Consider the following 14085-nt stretch of genomic DNA (forward strand, 5'->3'; position numbering starts at 1 on the left):
CTGTACCCCAGTGTGACACAGCGACAGACCTGTCCCCACTGGTACTGTACCCCAGTGTAACACAGCGACAGACCTGTCCCTGCCAGTACTGTACCCCAGTGTCATACAGTGGGGACATGAAACATCAGTTCTGTGTGCGCATCTCAGTCAGTAACAAACGTCCCTAGACTAGACTACAGGAGCCCAGAATCATTGCTTTCTTTTTATTTTTAGATTTACATCCACCAGCCAGGAGAAAGTCTGCCAGATTGTCAGCGACACAGAATGAAGAAAGCTCAGTGAGTACTGAAGCAGGCACTGAAGTGTGGAGTGTTTCCTGCTTCTGCATCGTCATCTGGAAGAATATTGTTCCACTGAAAGACTTTGTGGTGTTGGGTTCAGAGGACCCCATTAAGTTGGCTCTCTTTTTAATAATGCTAAAGTTGAGCTGATTTCATTGGCGATGTGATGGGAGAGAAATTCCTACATCAAAAATGAAACCTATAGCCTAAGGACTATGTCTAACACTTTGTTGAAAATGCTCAATGTTTTGGCCTTGACTGCTTTCTGTGGCAGAGAATTTCGCAGGCTCCCGCAGGCACGGTGGCTCAGTGGTTAGCACTGCTGCCTCACAGCACCAGCGACCCGGGTTCAATTCCACCCTCGGCCGACTGTCTGTGTGGAGTTTGCACATTCTCCCCGTGTCTGCGTGGGTTTCCTCTGGGTGCGCCGATTTCCTCCCACAGTCCAAAAATGTGCAGGCTAGGTGGATTGGCCATGCTAAATTGCCCAAAGTGTTCAGGGATGTGTAGCTTAGGTGCGTTATAGGGGGATGGATCTGAATGGGATGCTCCAAGGGTCAGTGTGAACTTGTTCGGCCGAAGGGCCTGTTTCCACACTGTAGGGATTCTATTCTAATCTATTCTCCGCACACTCTGAGTGAAGGAATTTATTCGTGTTTCAGTCCTACATCCTTAAACAGTGACCCCGGGTTCTGAACTCCCTAATCATCGTCAATATCCTGTTAGAATTTTATAGGTTTCCATGAGACTCCCTACCCCTCATTCTTATAAACTCCAGTGAATGTAGTCCTAACCAATCCGGTCTCCTATTCATATGTCAGTCCTACCATCCCAGGAATCAGTCTAGTAAACCTTCATTGCAGCCCCTCCATAGCCACAACATCCTCCCTCAGAAATGGAGAACAAAACTACACACAGTACTCCAGACATGGTCTCACCAAGGCCCTGTTACAATTGCAGCAAGACTTCCCTGCTCCGATACTCGGATCCTCCCTAGACCAGTGTACCATCTGCTTTTGTCACCTCCTGCTGCACCTGCTAGCTTACCTTCAGCAATTTGTATACAAGGACACCCAAGGTCTCATTGCAACTCTCCCTTTCCCAATCTAACGCTCATTCGGACAATAATCTGCCTTCCAGTTTATGTTACCACTGTGGGTAACTTCACATAGACCCAAGTTATATTTCATCTGCCATATGTTTGCACGTCCAAACACTGGTCTAGCAGCCAGCTCACTCTGGTGAGTCATCATCGAATCCCTACAGCGTGGAAACAGGCCCTTCAGCCCAACATGTTCACACTGACCCTCAGAGCATCCCACCCAGACCCATGCCCCTATAACACATCTAATCTACACATCCCTGAACACTATGGGTAATTTAGCAAGGCCAATCCACTCTAACCTGCACATCCCTGAACACTATGGGTAATTTAGCACAGCCAATCCACCCTAACCTGCACATCCTTGAACTGTCGGAGGAAACCAGAGCACCTGGAGGAAACCCCACGCAGACACAGGGAGAATGTGCAAACTCTACATAGACAGTCGCCCGAGGGTGGAATTGAACCCAGGTCCCAGGCTCTGTGAGGCAGCAGCGCTAACCACCGAGCCACCGTGCTGCCCAATGATGGCATCATTGACCTGTGCCGTCAGATATTATAATGTTAGGGATTGAAGCTAAATATTTTCACTGGAAGCTGAACTTGTAGAACAAGCCTCAGGGACAATGCGCTTGAAGTGCATTGGACGGGCTTGTGGACTGTGAGCTGGTTAGCTTCTATTGTGTTGAAAGGTACAAGCTTCCTGAGGCTTTGATTTCTTGTCGCTAACCCAGGTTCTCCACTATTCAACAGGCTCCAGTGGTCAAACGTTCAATTGTTCTGAAAAAGATCGAACCCCAGAAAAACGTGGTAAGTGGTAAACATCCAGCTTTCGGTCTGCCCTGGGCAGCCAGCGAGAAGCTGCCTTGGGAACTGACGTGCTTTCCTCTCTCTTTCACCCCTCCCGTTCCATGTTTGGCTGGAATAGAGTTCTGCAGATCCCCAGTAGAATTCCAAGGTAAGTATCTGTTGTGCATGTGCCTCTGCTCGCAAGAGATGATTTCAGTCTGATCACTGGGTCATGAGGACAAATGAGTAGGGAGCCACCTTGTGCAGTCACAGCGAGCCGTTTTAATCAGTCACACAGAAATCGGCTTCAGGTGGAGGCTGGTCGGCCTGTGCTTGCTCTTTGTGACGTGGTTTGTGGTGTTTTTTTGTTGTGGTAGCTATTGAAAAACTGCCTAAACTCCAACACTAACCTCAATCTCTCTCTCCTCTCATCCAGCTTGCCAAATCTATCATCGCAACACCAAGACGCAGCCCCCGAGTAAGTGTACGCGCTCCCCTCAGCCCAGAAGAGCCAAAGGTCACGTGAGGGGAGGCATTTTACACTGTGTGTGGTTAGCATTTGGCATGTACTTTCTAATAGGTATCATCGAACCCCTACAACGTAGAAGCAGGCCTTTCGGATCATTGAGTCCACACTGACCCTCTGAAAAGCTGCCCACTCAGACCCATCCTAACCTACATATCCCTGGACACTATGGTTAGAGTGGATTGGCCGTGCTAAATTACCCCATAGTGTCCAGGGATGTGCAGGTTAGGGTGGATTGGCCGTGCTAAATTGCTCCATAGTGCCCAGGGATGTGCAGGTTAGGGCGGATTGGCCGTGCTAAATTGCCCCATAGTGTCCAGGGATGTGCTGGTTAGGGTGGATTGGCCGTGCTAAATTGCCCCATAGTGCCCAGGGATGTGCAGGTTAGGGTGGGTTGGCCCTGCTAAATTACCCCATAGTGCCCAGGGATGTGCAGATTAGGGTGGGCTATAGGGGGATGGGTCTGGGTGGGATGCTCTGGTCGTTGTGGACTTGTTGGGCTGAAGGGCCTGTTTCCACACTGTAGGGATTCTACGATGATCATCTCTGAAGAGTGGCGGAGAAACTCGGCAGGTCTGGCAGCATCTATGGATAGTAAAACTGAGTTAACGTTTTGAGTCCAGCAGGCCTTGGTCAGAAGTGGAAATAGTTAGGCAAGGATTTCAGATTTCCAGCATCCGCAGTTCTTCGTTTTTATTTCAGGAAACGTCTTCTACAGTTGTCCATTGTGTGGAAGCTCTTTTTTCCATCTCCCATCCGCAAGAGGATGCTTGAAGACAAGGGCATTGTTGTTTCTTTGTTGTTATCTAAGGGGTAAAGAGGGGAGCAATGATGGCCTAGTTGTATTGTCTCCAGACTATTAATCCAGAGACCCAGCTAATATTCTGGGGACCTGGGTTCGAATCCTGCCGTGGCAGATGATAGAATTTGAATTCATTTTTTTAAAAAAATCTAATGATGACCACGAATCTGTTGCTGATTGTTGGGAAAAACCCAACTGGATCGCAAACGTCCTTTAGGGAAGGAAGCCACCGTCCTGACCTGGTCTGGGCCTACATGTGACTCCAGACTCTCAGCAACGTGGTTGACTGTCCTCTGGGCAGTGACGCCCACCTCCCGTGAAGGAATTTCTAGAGAAAGGGGGATGTGAGCAAGTGAAACTGAGAAGAAGATTGGGCACAATCTTAACCGAGTGATAGAACTGCTTCAACAGGCTGATTGGACTCCTGCCAGCTCTTAGACACATTGATGAATTATTGCACTCAGCGATATTCCATCTGTGAATGCGGCCGTCGGTTTAATATTCTGAGAGGCCCGTTGCGGTCACGTTAAAACTCTGGCTTCGCTTTGTTTTGCAGATTTCCCCGAACACCACGAAGGAAAATGTTGGCGGAGATTTGGCGAGCATGCCCGGTGATGAGGTCGCACAGGTTAGCCCCTTGCCCCCCGGCTCAGCCAGCCCGTACCCCTCGGCCGAGGCGGTGGACGCAGAGAGAAGCGCGCTGATGTCCCAGAAGGTGCGGCGCTCGTACAGCCGCCTCAGTTCGCACGGCATCCACGCCGATGGCAGCTTCGTGGCTTCCCCGGGCTCGGCCGGCGAGGCTTCGGACACCTCCACGCCCAACCAGTTGGCGGCAGCGGGCTCCCGCAGATCGTTCTTCGGCTTCGACAGGCTCCTGGCCGGCGACGCTGTGCCGGGGATCTCGCCAGTGAAACGCCTGACCCCCAAGGAGAAGCCTGCGGAGCTGCCCGGCCGTGCCGCCGGCTCCCTCGTGCCGCTGGATGTCAACATCCCTGGCGTCGCCGTGGCCAAGGAGAGGAAGAAGAAACGCAGAGTCCCCCAGTTCGAGGTGAGACCGAACGGCGTGCGCTCTCCAGGTACCCACTCGTGGCCCCTCCGAGGCTGGTGCCGAGCCCCAGCTCACTGACTGCCGTCCTGTCTCGCCTCTCAAGACCTGAAAGCCCCACTCCTGGAATTTGACTCCATCATCTTGCCCGACCTTCCCGGTGCCAGCGTCGAAGGAGTGCTGAGGTTCAGAGGCAAGGATGAGAGGCTGGGCCGTTTGGTGGGTGTAAAATACCCCTTGGCGATACATTTGAAGAGAAGGAAGGGACTCCTGCTCAGCGCCCTGGTCTTTATTGAATCCCCCCAGTTTCACTGAAACGTGCAGGTTTATCTGATTGTTGTCAAACAACTGCATTTGGGAGCTTGCTGAGAGAAAATTGGCTTTGTGATTCCGACATTGAACCTAAGAAACAGGAGCAGGAGTAGGGCATCTGGCCCCTCGAGCCTGCTCTGCCATTCAATAAGATCGTAGCTGATGTTTTCGTGGACTCAGCTCCACTTACTCACCCGCTCACCCTAACCCTTAATCCCTTTACTGCTCGAAAATCGATCTATAAACGTGCCTTAAAAATATTCAACGAGGTAGCCTCACTGTGCAGGGAATTCCACAGATTCACAACCCTTTGGGTGAAGAAGTTCCTCCTCAGCTCAGTCCTAAATCTGCTCCCCCCTTATATTGAGGCTCTGCCTCCCTATTTCTAGTTTCACCCACCAGTGGAACCACCCCCCCGCTTGTATCTTATCTGTTACACCAGTGACGATGCTCCAAGTAGTTCGCTAGCCATGAGTTTCTTTGGAGTCTGCTGTAGTTTTGAAAGGAGGCTCCATCACTCCCGCAACTGCTGACCTGGTAGACTACTCTCATCCGTTCGCTTTGTATTTTTATCTGGATTAGTCTGGGCTCCTTTGGAATGGAAGGGTTTTGTAGCTGCTATGGGAGAGCAAATCAGGTCTCTGTATTAAATCTCCCGAAGCAGGCTCACTTAATTTAGTCACTCATCCATATTTTGTTTACCTCTTATTCTTTAAGGGAAAATGGGTATCACTGAGTAGCACCTGTTTAGTTCCCAGCCTAGTGCTTAAGCCGAGTGCGTTGCAAGGGAAGGCGAATGATCAACCCCGTGGCTGTGGGTTGGCAATCCAGTGTAGAGTCGTACAGTGCAGAAAAAGCCCTTCAGCCCAGCCAGTCCGTGCCAACCTACCTACATTAATCCCGGACTCGGTAGAAATAGCAGACTTCCTTCCCTAAAGGACACTAGTGAACCGGATGGGTTTTTACAGCAATCAGTGATCATCGTTGCCTTCACTGAGACTACTTTTGTATTTTAATTTTTTTTAAAAACAAGATTAGCTTCCCCAGCTGCCAGAGCAGGATTTGAAGCCCTGTTCCCAGAGCGTTGGTGGGTCAGTCACGTGGACGCCATAGGATGTTGCTATTATAAAGGCACAGAGCTGTACAGCACGGAGACAGACTCTTCGGCCCAACATGTCCGTGCCGACCGGATATCCTAAATGAATCTAGTCCCGTTTGCCAGCATTTGGCCCACATCCCTCTAAACCCTTCCTATTCATGTACCCATCCAGATGCCCTTTAAATGTTGTCATTGTACCAGCCTCCACCACTTCCTCTGGCAGCTCGTCCCACACACACACCACCCTCTGTGTGAAACAGCTGTCCCTCAGCTCCCTTTTAAATCTTTTCCCCTCTCACCTTAAACCCATGCCGTCCAGTCTTGTCTCTCCTACCCTGGGGAGAAAAGACCACCTTCTACATCTCCTATTGGCTGTGCTGCTGTCATTGACATGTGCCCTATATTTACTGCACGTTCTGCTGCTGATTTGAGCTGAGGTTTGCGGCCAAAGTACAAGCTGTAGATCCAGCTCTCGGCAAGTCTGGGAAGGGCGTGACACTGTTTAGCACGAGGTGGCTTCTTCCAGCTCTCTCAATCTGCCTGTTGTACGTCTTTATTCTGTCAGCCTGCTTTAACTTCACACTGAAGTAAAGTCACGACTTGAAGGGAGGATCTAATTAAAAAAGGGGGTAGACTTCATATCCATGTGAGACATGCCATTTTGGCCTTGTTATTCTGACCATCCTCACCTTGCTAAATCCAAGCATTGTGCAATAATTTTGCAGCCCCTGGTGTGGGGCTATACTGAAATGCCAACTGCATTCCCAATCCCCACCTCTCTTCCGTTCTACGTTTGTAAGTTTCGTTTTTTTTTCCTTTTGAGGCAGAGAAGTGTCACTGACAACTAGTACATTACATGCTGCCCTGGAGTGACAGCATGCTGAGTAATATGTGTGCGTCATCCTTGCCGTCAGTAACGAGGTGTACTTTGGGCACGCCTGGACAAAAACATTTCGGGAATGCTTCTCACTCAGAAATGTTCAATGTTTCAAAAAAATAAATAAAAGCAGCTCACCATCACATTGTTTTTTTCAGAGCAGTTAGTGAAGGGCAATGAATGCTGTGCCCTAGCTAGCCATGTCTGCAGTGCCTGAACTATTTTGTTTTGTGTTTAGAAATGCTCAGGGTGCACTTGATGGACTTTTGCTGTCTTGGTCTTTCTGCTGTGACCCTACCTTCCCGAGGTGCCTCAGTGGCCTCCCCACTGATGGATGTTAGGCAGGGACTTGATGCTTATTCCCACTTTCCTGAGACATTGTGCAGGGACGGGGCTTCTCGCAGCTTCCCCGTGCTGAGTGGAAGGGCCCCTGCTAAACTGGGAATCGTGTTCTGTTGCCCCACCCCCACCAGTGGGGGCTCGAGGTGATGATGATTTAATCATGGGGTGGTTGTATGATCAGGATGGTAAATCCATGCTAGTGTTCCTGAATTGTGGCTTGAGGCTCCAGCTAAGAGCCTGGGGCGCGTGCTTCGAATCGAGCAGGGAACCTTGCGCTAGAGCCCCTCCTTGTTGCATCTTTGCCGGGAGTGGCTGAGAGTATCCTGAGGCCCACATAGCCGCTAACTGTTGCCTAATGCGCTTCACACCCCCTTTTCCCTTTTTTTGTTTTCCAGATGTCCGCGTTGGACGAGTGGGCTGCTCAGATGAACGCTAGTTTCGAAGAAGCGGAACGCTTTGACCTGGTTGTGGAGTGATCAGAAGGGGAGCCATTCTCTTCCTGAGCTTGCAAAAACACTTATTTCCAGATGGGTTCAAAATAGCACGAGCTTCCACATACAGGACTATCCGAGAAGCGTCTAACTCTCTACCAGTACTTGTAGAAATGTAGAAGGCAGAGGAGCCTGTATTCATCCTACAGTGAATTACTGCAGCTCTTTTGAGGGATGTGTCTGTACCCCTGTCCCCTTGGAACCTTGCCATTTGTACAAACGCTTATCAACGTAGAATCTCCACTTGCTGCCAGCTGCTACTCACTGATGCTGGCCACCACCATTGCAGATTGCTGGTCGGAGCATGGTTTAGGCTTTGGTGAGCTCTACAAATGTGTCTGTCTCTCGCTGGGCATTTACGGCTTGACCGATTTTGACACAAGCGCAGCGTCCTCCTGGAACCAGTCGACAGCTTGGGTCAAATGGTTATTTTCACAACTGCTAATCTGGCACGCAAAGCTCAAAAATGGCCTGGCACAGTACCATGTCTGGTGAGATAGGGTAATGGTTTTGAGTCAGGGGCGAGGTTGGGAGTGGGAGTGCCTAGACCATAGTCATTAACCTGTCACTTCACTTTTCTGCCTACTTGCTGCCTGTTTTTTTTTAAATATACAATTTGTGTTTGTACATTTTGATAGCTTGACCTTTGAAAGGTGAAACCTCAGAAAAATGATCAGATGTCATTACTTTTAAAAAAGAACACAGCATTATGTATTTTTACGATGCTAATCCGTAATCGAAGCCAGAAACTCTGCCAGTACAATCTGAACGTTTTATAGTCCCTCTTGAAGTGTGGAACTGAATTCTTTCTTTGCTGATTCAAAGGTGGTTTGAAGGATCCGAATCTGAATGCTACTGACCCTTGGGTTGGTTTTTTTTAATATAGTCGACAAACTGTTCCCACCCTGACGATACCCGCCAACTTGCTGGATGTGGCTTCAATTATGTGTGAGGGGAGCCTGCGTGATTATGTTTGAGCATGTTTCCATTTCCTCTCCAACCAGGGCTCAATACCATTGGGTGTTGGGCCCAGCTGCCTGGCCCCATCCCCCTGCCCCAGTGTAGCTGTGAGCCAACTGAAGCTTATCAGAAACCTGCTACATGATAGCCTGATAAACAGTGAGCAAAACATTACGCTGGGTAAATATTATCAGCATCGTGTTATTCAGTATCAACTAAATAAAGCATAATGTTCACTGTGTCCTGTTCCCTCTAAAGCAGTCTTGTTGTGTTTGAAAAGGAAATTGTGTTTTCATTCGGATTTCAGTGAAGCTGAGAGAAGTGTCAGCAATGCTCATGTTAATAGAACCTTGAAACCCACGCCCAGCAGCAGAAACATTCATCTCATCTTCCCAAATTAAATGGTTTTCTGGAGCTTGTTCCAGCAAAATGCAGGTGTTTCCAGTTCTGCTGGTGGAGCAAGGGGTTAGCAATTTCAGTGGGTGAATTAATATCTCAATATCTGCTCACCTTGAGCTCTGGGATTGCATGCTAACAATTGAATGTGTGACCGCTAAATCCTCTTTCTCAAATAAATGCTGTACGGTCCACACTGATTCCTTCTAAATCAAATGCGGTATTAAACTTTTTCTTTAAGTACATTTTATAACAGAAGTGAACTTTTTCTGGCCACTAAGGTAAAACAACTAAACTCTGCAGCAATTAGACATAATTGCTTCTTTAGCAAACTGGTTCCAAGAAAGTAGATAGGGCCACTTTGTTTCTATTTTAATAACTCGATGTTCACTTACTTTGTGTAGGTATAGAAATAGCCACACACATCAGACATCTCGCTGGTGGCATTTTGGTCTGTTATTGTATATGTTAGTTAAGGAGGTAATAAACTGAATCAAAAGGCTTTGTTTTTAATGTTGTGAAGTTTTTTTGTGAGATCTAATCAACGTTGTATTTGCACAACTGCTTCGTACGGAGCTTAGCATACAAATTCCTGCCCCACCTGTACTAAAATAAAACATAGAACTGTGGATGTTGAAGACCTGGAACAAAAACAGAAATTTCTGGAGGAACTGGAATTGAGCCTGGGACCCCCCCAGTACTGTTTCCTTCACCCTCAACCCCTGTCTGATAGGAAAACAGTTTTTTTTTAACCACTGGTCCCGTTTTTATTTTGGAGCTACTGAAATTTTGTTTGCAATTACGGTGTTGCTTCTCTCTACTAATAGTGTGCATCAATCCACTTGCCATCATTACATCGTCAAGTTTTATTTTTCCTGAGAAAACTACCTCTGGACCCTGACACTGGTTGGGAGTAGTGAGTGCCGTTGATCTAACACAATGAAAGTGTGCCCACTTAGAATGGGATTATGTTCAGCAAGACTGGTTGGACTGAAGGATCTGTTTCCGTGCTCTATAATAGAGTATGGCAAATATACTTCCACAGTCAGTGGAGGCACTGACCAGGAACTCCAGCTTTCATTCATGGAATCCTTGCAGTGTGGAAGCAGGCCATTCGGCCCATTCGGTGTACTAACCCACTGAAGAGTATCCCATCCCCCAACGTTATCCTTTTAGCCCTCCTCCTAGCCTATACAGCCGTGGATGCTACAGGGCAATTTAGCATAGGCAATCCACCCTAACCTGCACACCTTTGGAGTGTAGGAGGGAACCCATGCAGACACGGGGAGAATGTAGTCGCCCGAGAGGGAATCGAACCTGTGTCCCTGGTGCCATGATGCAGCAGCGTCTGCCTGTTTGTCCAGGTCACGTGTCCAAAGCTGCGAATTGCAAACCTGCAGCAGTAATGCCATCTTCCAGCCCATCTCAAGATTCTTTGAGGAATGAGGGTATCTACATAAGGCTTGCTTCTGTTACAAAAGTCTACTGCCCTCCCACTGTAATTCCTTGCTTGGAGCACTTTCTGATATTCTGAAGAGAGAAGAAGATGCTTTATTTATATGTTGAATCCCACTGGGAAAGAATAAATACATCAATCTTTAATGCAGACAGCTATGATCACGGCATAACCTGAATGCTCCTGGGGAATCAGATACAAAAATAGGAGCATTCAGATTGTGCGTTGCTGCTTTAACACAACAATAAATTCTTCTCCGGATGCGTCATTATCACTTGGCAAAAAGCCTTGCCTCATCACATTTCACACATGACAGATTAATTTGAATTATAATGCATTATCAACCATGACAGCTGTTTTACCTTGGCTCGGTCCTAGACCAGTTAAGTTAAAAAGCACATGCTGGAGATCTGAAATGCACGGAAACAGAAATTGCTGGAGCGACTCAACAGGTCTAACAGCATCTATGGACAGAAAACAGGGTTAATGTTTCAAGTCCAGGGACTCTTCTGGAGAATTTCTGTTTTTGTTTGTTCTTTGACTTGTTAACGCAACATTAAACTCTCAATTTCAGTCATTCCTGGAATGTTTTATGTTAAAGGCACTGTAAGTAAAAGTTTTTTTGTCAGAACACATAGTACATAATGTATACTTCTATCCATTGTGTGGCTTACAAATGTGATTAGAGTCCAACTTGACTGTGCCAACCAGACTTTCCAATCTGCCCTAGTCCCATTTGCCAGTATTTGTCCCACGTCCCTCTAAACCCTTCCTACATACCCATCCAGATGCCTTTTAAATGTTGTAATTATACCAGCCTCCACCACTTCCTCTGGCAGCTCGTTCCATACATGCACCACCCTCTGTGGGGTGAAGTGAGTCGGATCCTTTTTAAATCTTTCCCCTCCCACCTTCAACCTATGCCCTTCTAGTTTTGGAATTCCACCCCCTCCCCAACTAGGAAAAAGATATTGGCTGTTCACCCTATCCATGCCCCTCATGATTTTATAAACCTCTATAAGGCCACCCTTCAGCCTCCGACACTCCAGGGAACATAGCCCCAGCCTATTTCAGCCTCTCCCTATAACTCAAACCCCCTCCAGTCCCGGAAACATCTTTGTAACTCTTTTCTGCACCCTCTCAAGTTGAATATCTTTCCTATAGAAGGGTGACCAGAATTGAATGCAGTATGTAGTTCTATAAGGCAATAGTTGTGTTCTTGTGTAACCTTGCGCTATAGAAATTTGTGTTATAGAGAAATCGCTGCAGAAATTCTCTTATACCTGTGCAACAGAAAGTTTGCGTTATCCAAACTGTGTCCACTATTCATCAATTGCGTTACAGCCAATTTGTGTTAATGAAACATGCATTATAGCAGAAATACCTGTATTCAAAAATTGGCCTCACCAATGTTCTATGCGATCGCAACTCCTACACTCAACATTCTGATCTATAAAGGCAAGCGTGCCAAGCATCTTCTTCATCGCCCTGTCTACCTGTGACACCACTTTCAAGGAACTATGTCTGACGACACTCCCCAGGACCTGACTGTTAAGTGTATAAGTCCTGTCCTGGTTTGCCTTACCAAAATGCAATGCCTCACGTTTATCTAAGTTAACTTCCATCTGCCACTCCTTGGCCCATCTGATCAAGGTCCCTCTGTCCTCTGAGACAACTATCTTCGCTGTCCGCTAGACCATCTATTTTGGTGTCATTTGCAAACTTACTGAGCATACCCCTACATTCACATCCAAATCGTTTATATAAATGATGAACAACGGTGGACCCAGCACCGATCCTTGCGGCCCACCGCTGATCACAGGCTTCCAGCCTGAAAAGCAACCCTGCCCCTCCCCAATCCTCCTACCTTCAAGCCAACCTTGTATCCAGTAGGCTAGCTCCCCATGAGCCCCGTACAATCTAGCCTTACTAACCAGTTTACCATGCTTTGTCAGAACTTATTCAATGTGGCACCATTTCTATTCCAGGAATAAACATTTTTGACTTGACAAGGTGGATGGCTCCCTTTTATGTGTGAGCCCAGAACTAGGGAGAGCCATATTAAAAATTAATGGCTTCCCAATTAAAATGGAAATGGGTCTTTTTTTTTCTCTCTCTCTCAAAGGTGGAATTCTCTTCCCCTGGGTAGCAGTGGAAGCTGAATTATCAGATATATTTAGGCCGAGCGACACAAATTTGTGATTAATATTAGGAGTCACGGGGGGGATCAAACAGAAAAGTGGGTCGAGGCCACATTCAGATCAGCCGTGGTCTTATTGAAGGATGGAGCGGGTATGGCCAGCTGAATGGCTCACGCCTGTGTATATTTCCCGCATCCTAACTCTCTCTGTGTGCAAACCACTGTTGGTGATGATTCTGCTTCTCCTGCACCACTTACAGTCCCAGCTTTGCTTTCTTTATTTGTTCTATTTTGCCTCATCCCTTTCGTCGTTTAATCCTTTATGTCCCCTGCTTTATCCGTTTCTTCCCCTGCCCTGTGCTTGTTTAAAGCCTAAAGCACCGCGGATGCTGAAAATCAGAAACAAAAACAGACATTGCTGGGCAAAGGGTTCAGTAGAGTCTGGCAGCATCTGTAGACGGAAATCAAGAGTTAACATTTCAGGTCCAGTGGCCCTTCTTCGGCAGGTGCAACTGGTTTAGGAGATAGTAGGAACTGCAGATGCTGGAGAATCTGAGACAACAAGGTGTGGAGCTGGATGAACACAGCAGGCCGAGCAGCATCATAGGAGCAGGAAGGCTGACGTTTCGGGCCTAGACCCTTCTTCAGAAAAAAAACAAAAACTAGTTTAGTTTGGGATTATGGTTAGCATGGGCTGGTTGGACCGAAGGGTCTGTTTCTGTGCGGTGTGACTGTAGTTACCCAAAGGGGTTAACCAGGCGTATGTTACTCTGCTGTCCCTGGTAGCTGTCATTTTGCCATTTTATACGATCCAGTAGAGTTCTGACTCCCCACAGTCAATTCAATTTGCACATTTCAGTGGAGTTTTGTATGTACTGCCAATTCTGCACTTAATGGGAGCGAAGGAATCAATAAGTTATTTCCTATTTCGCATCGACTGAAGTGACATAAGAATCTCCAAGTTGACACAGCTGCTGGAAAACCCTGTCCCTCCCATCACCCATAGACAACAAGTGTCGCAGAACCCCTGCAGTGCAGAAAGAGGTCATTTGGCCCATCAAGTCTGCCCCAACCGCCCCAACCCCCCTCCTCCTCTAACAACATCCCACCAAGGCTCCCAAACAGAAATGTCAGCTTCCCTGCTCCTCTGGCCTGCTGTGTTCCTCCAACTCCACGCTGTGTTGTCCCTGACCCCAGCATCTGCAGTTCCTGCTATATACAAGCCCCAAGTCTGTCCCTGTTACCCTGCATATCCCATGACTAACCCCATCTAGCCTGCACACTAAGGTGCAATTTAGCATGACCAATCCCTCCCCAACTAACGTGAACATCTATGGACACTGGGAGGAAGCCCCATGCAGACACAGGGAGGAGGTGCAAACGTCTCACAGACAGCTGCCTGAGGGTGGAATTGAACCCAGGTCCCTGGGGGTGAAATTGAACACGGGTCCCTGGGGGTGGAATTGA

General features: G+C 47.7%; 1 protein-coding gene across 1 annotated transcript in view; it reads left to right on the top strand.

Annotated features, from left to right (window-relative positions):
- The window catches only part of cdca5 (cell division cycle associated 5), a 9979-nt gene extending 446 nt beyond the window's left edge, over positions 1–9533 (top strand). The window contains exons 2-6 of the mRNA XM_048619809.1: positions 214–278; positions 2137–2193; positions 2609–2650; positions 4057–4548; positions 7571–9533. Of these exons, the coding sequence (XP_048475766.1) occupies positions 214–278; positions 2137–2193; positions 2609–2650; positions 4057–4548; positions 7571–7651 (737 nt within the window). The 3' untranslated portion in view covers positions 7652–9533. The remainder of the gene's footprint in view (positions 1–213; positions 279–2136; positions 2194–2608; positions 2651–4056; positions 4549–7570) is intronic.
- The last annotated feature ends 4552 nt before the right edge of the window (positions 9534–14085 follow it).

This window comes from Rhincodon typus, chromosome 43, assembly GCF_021869965.1.
Source record: "Rhincodon typus isolate 14 chromosome 43, sRhiTyp1.1, whole genome shotgun sequence".
Classification (NCBI taxonomy): Eukaryota; Metazoa; Chordata; class Chondrichthyes; order Orectolobiformes; family Rhincodontidae; genus Rhincodon; species Rhincodon typus.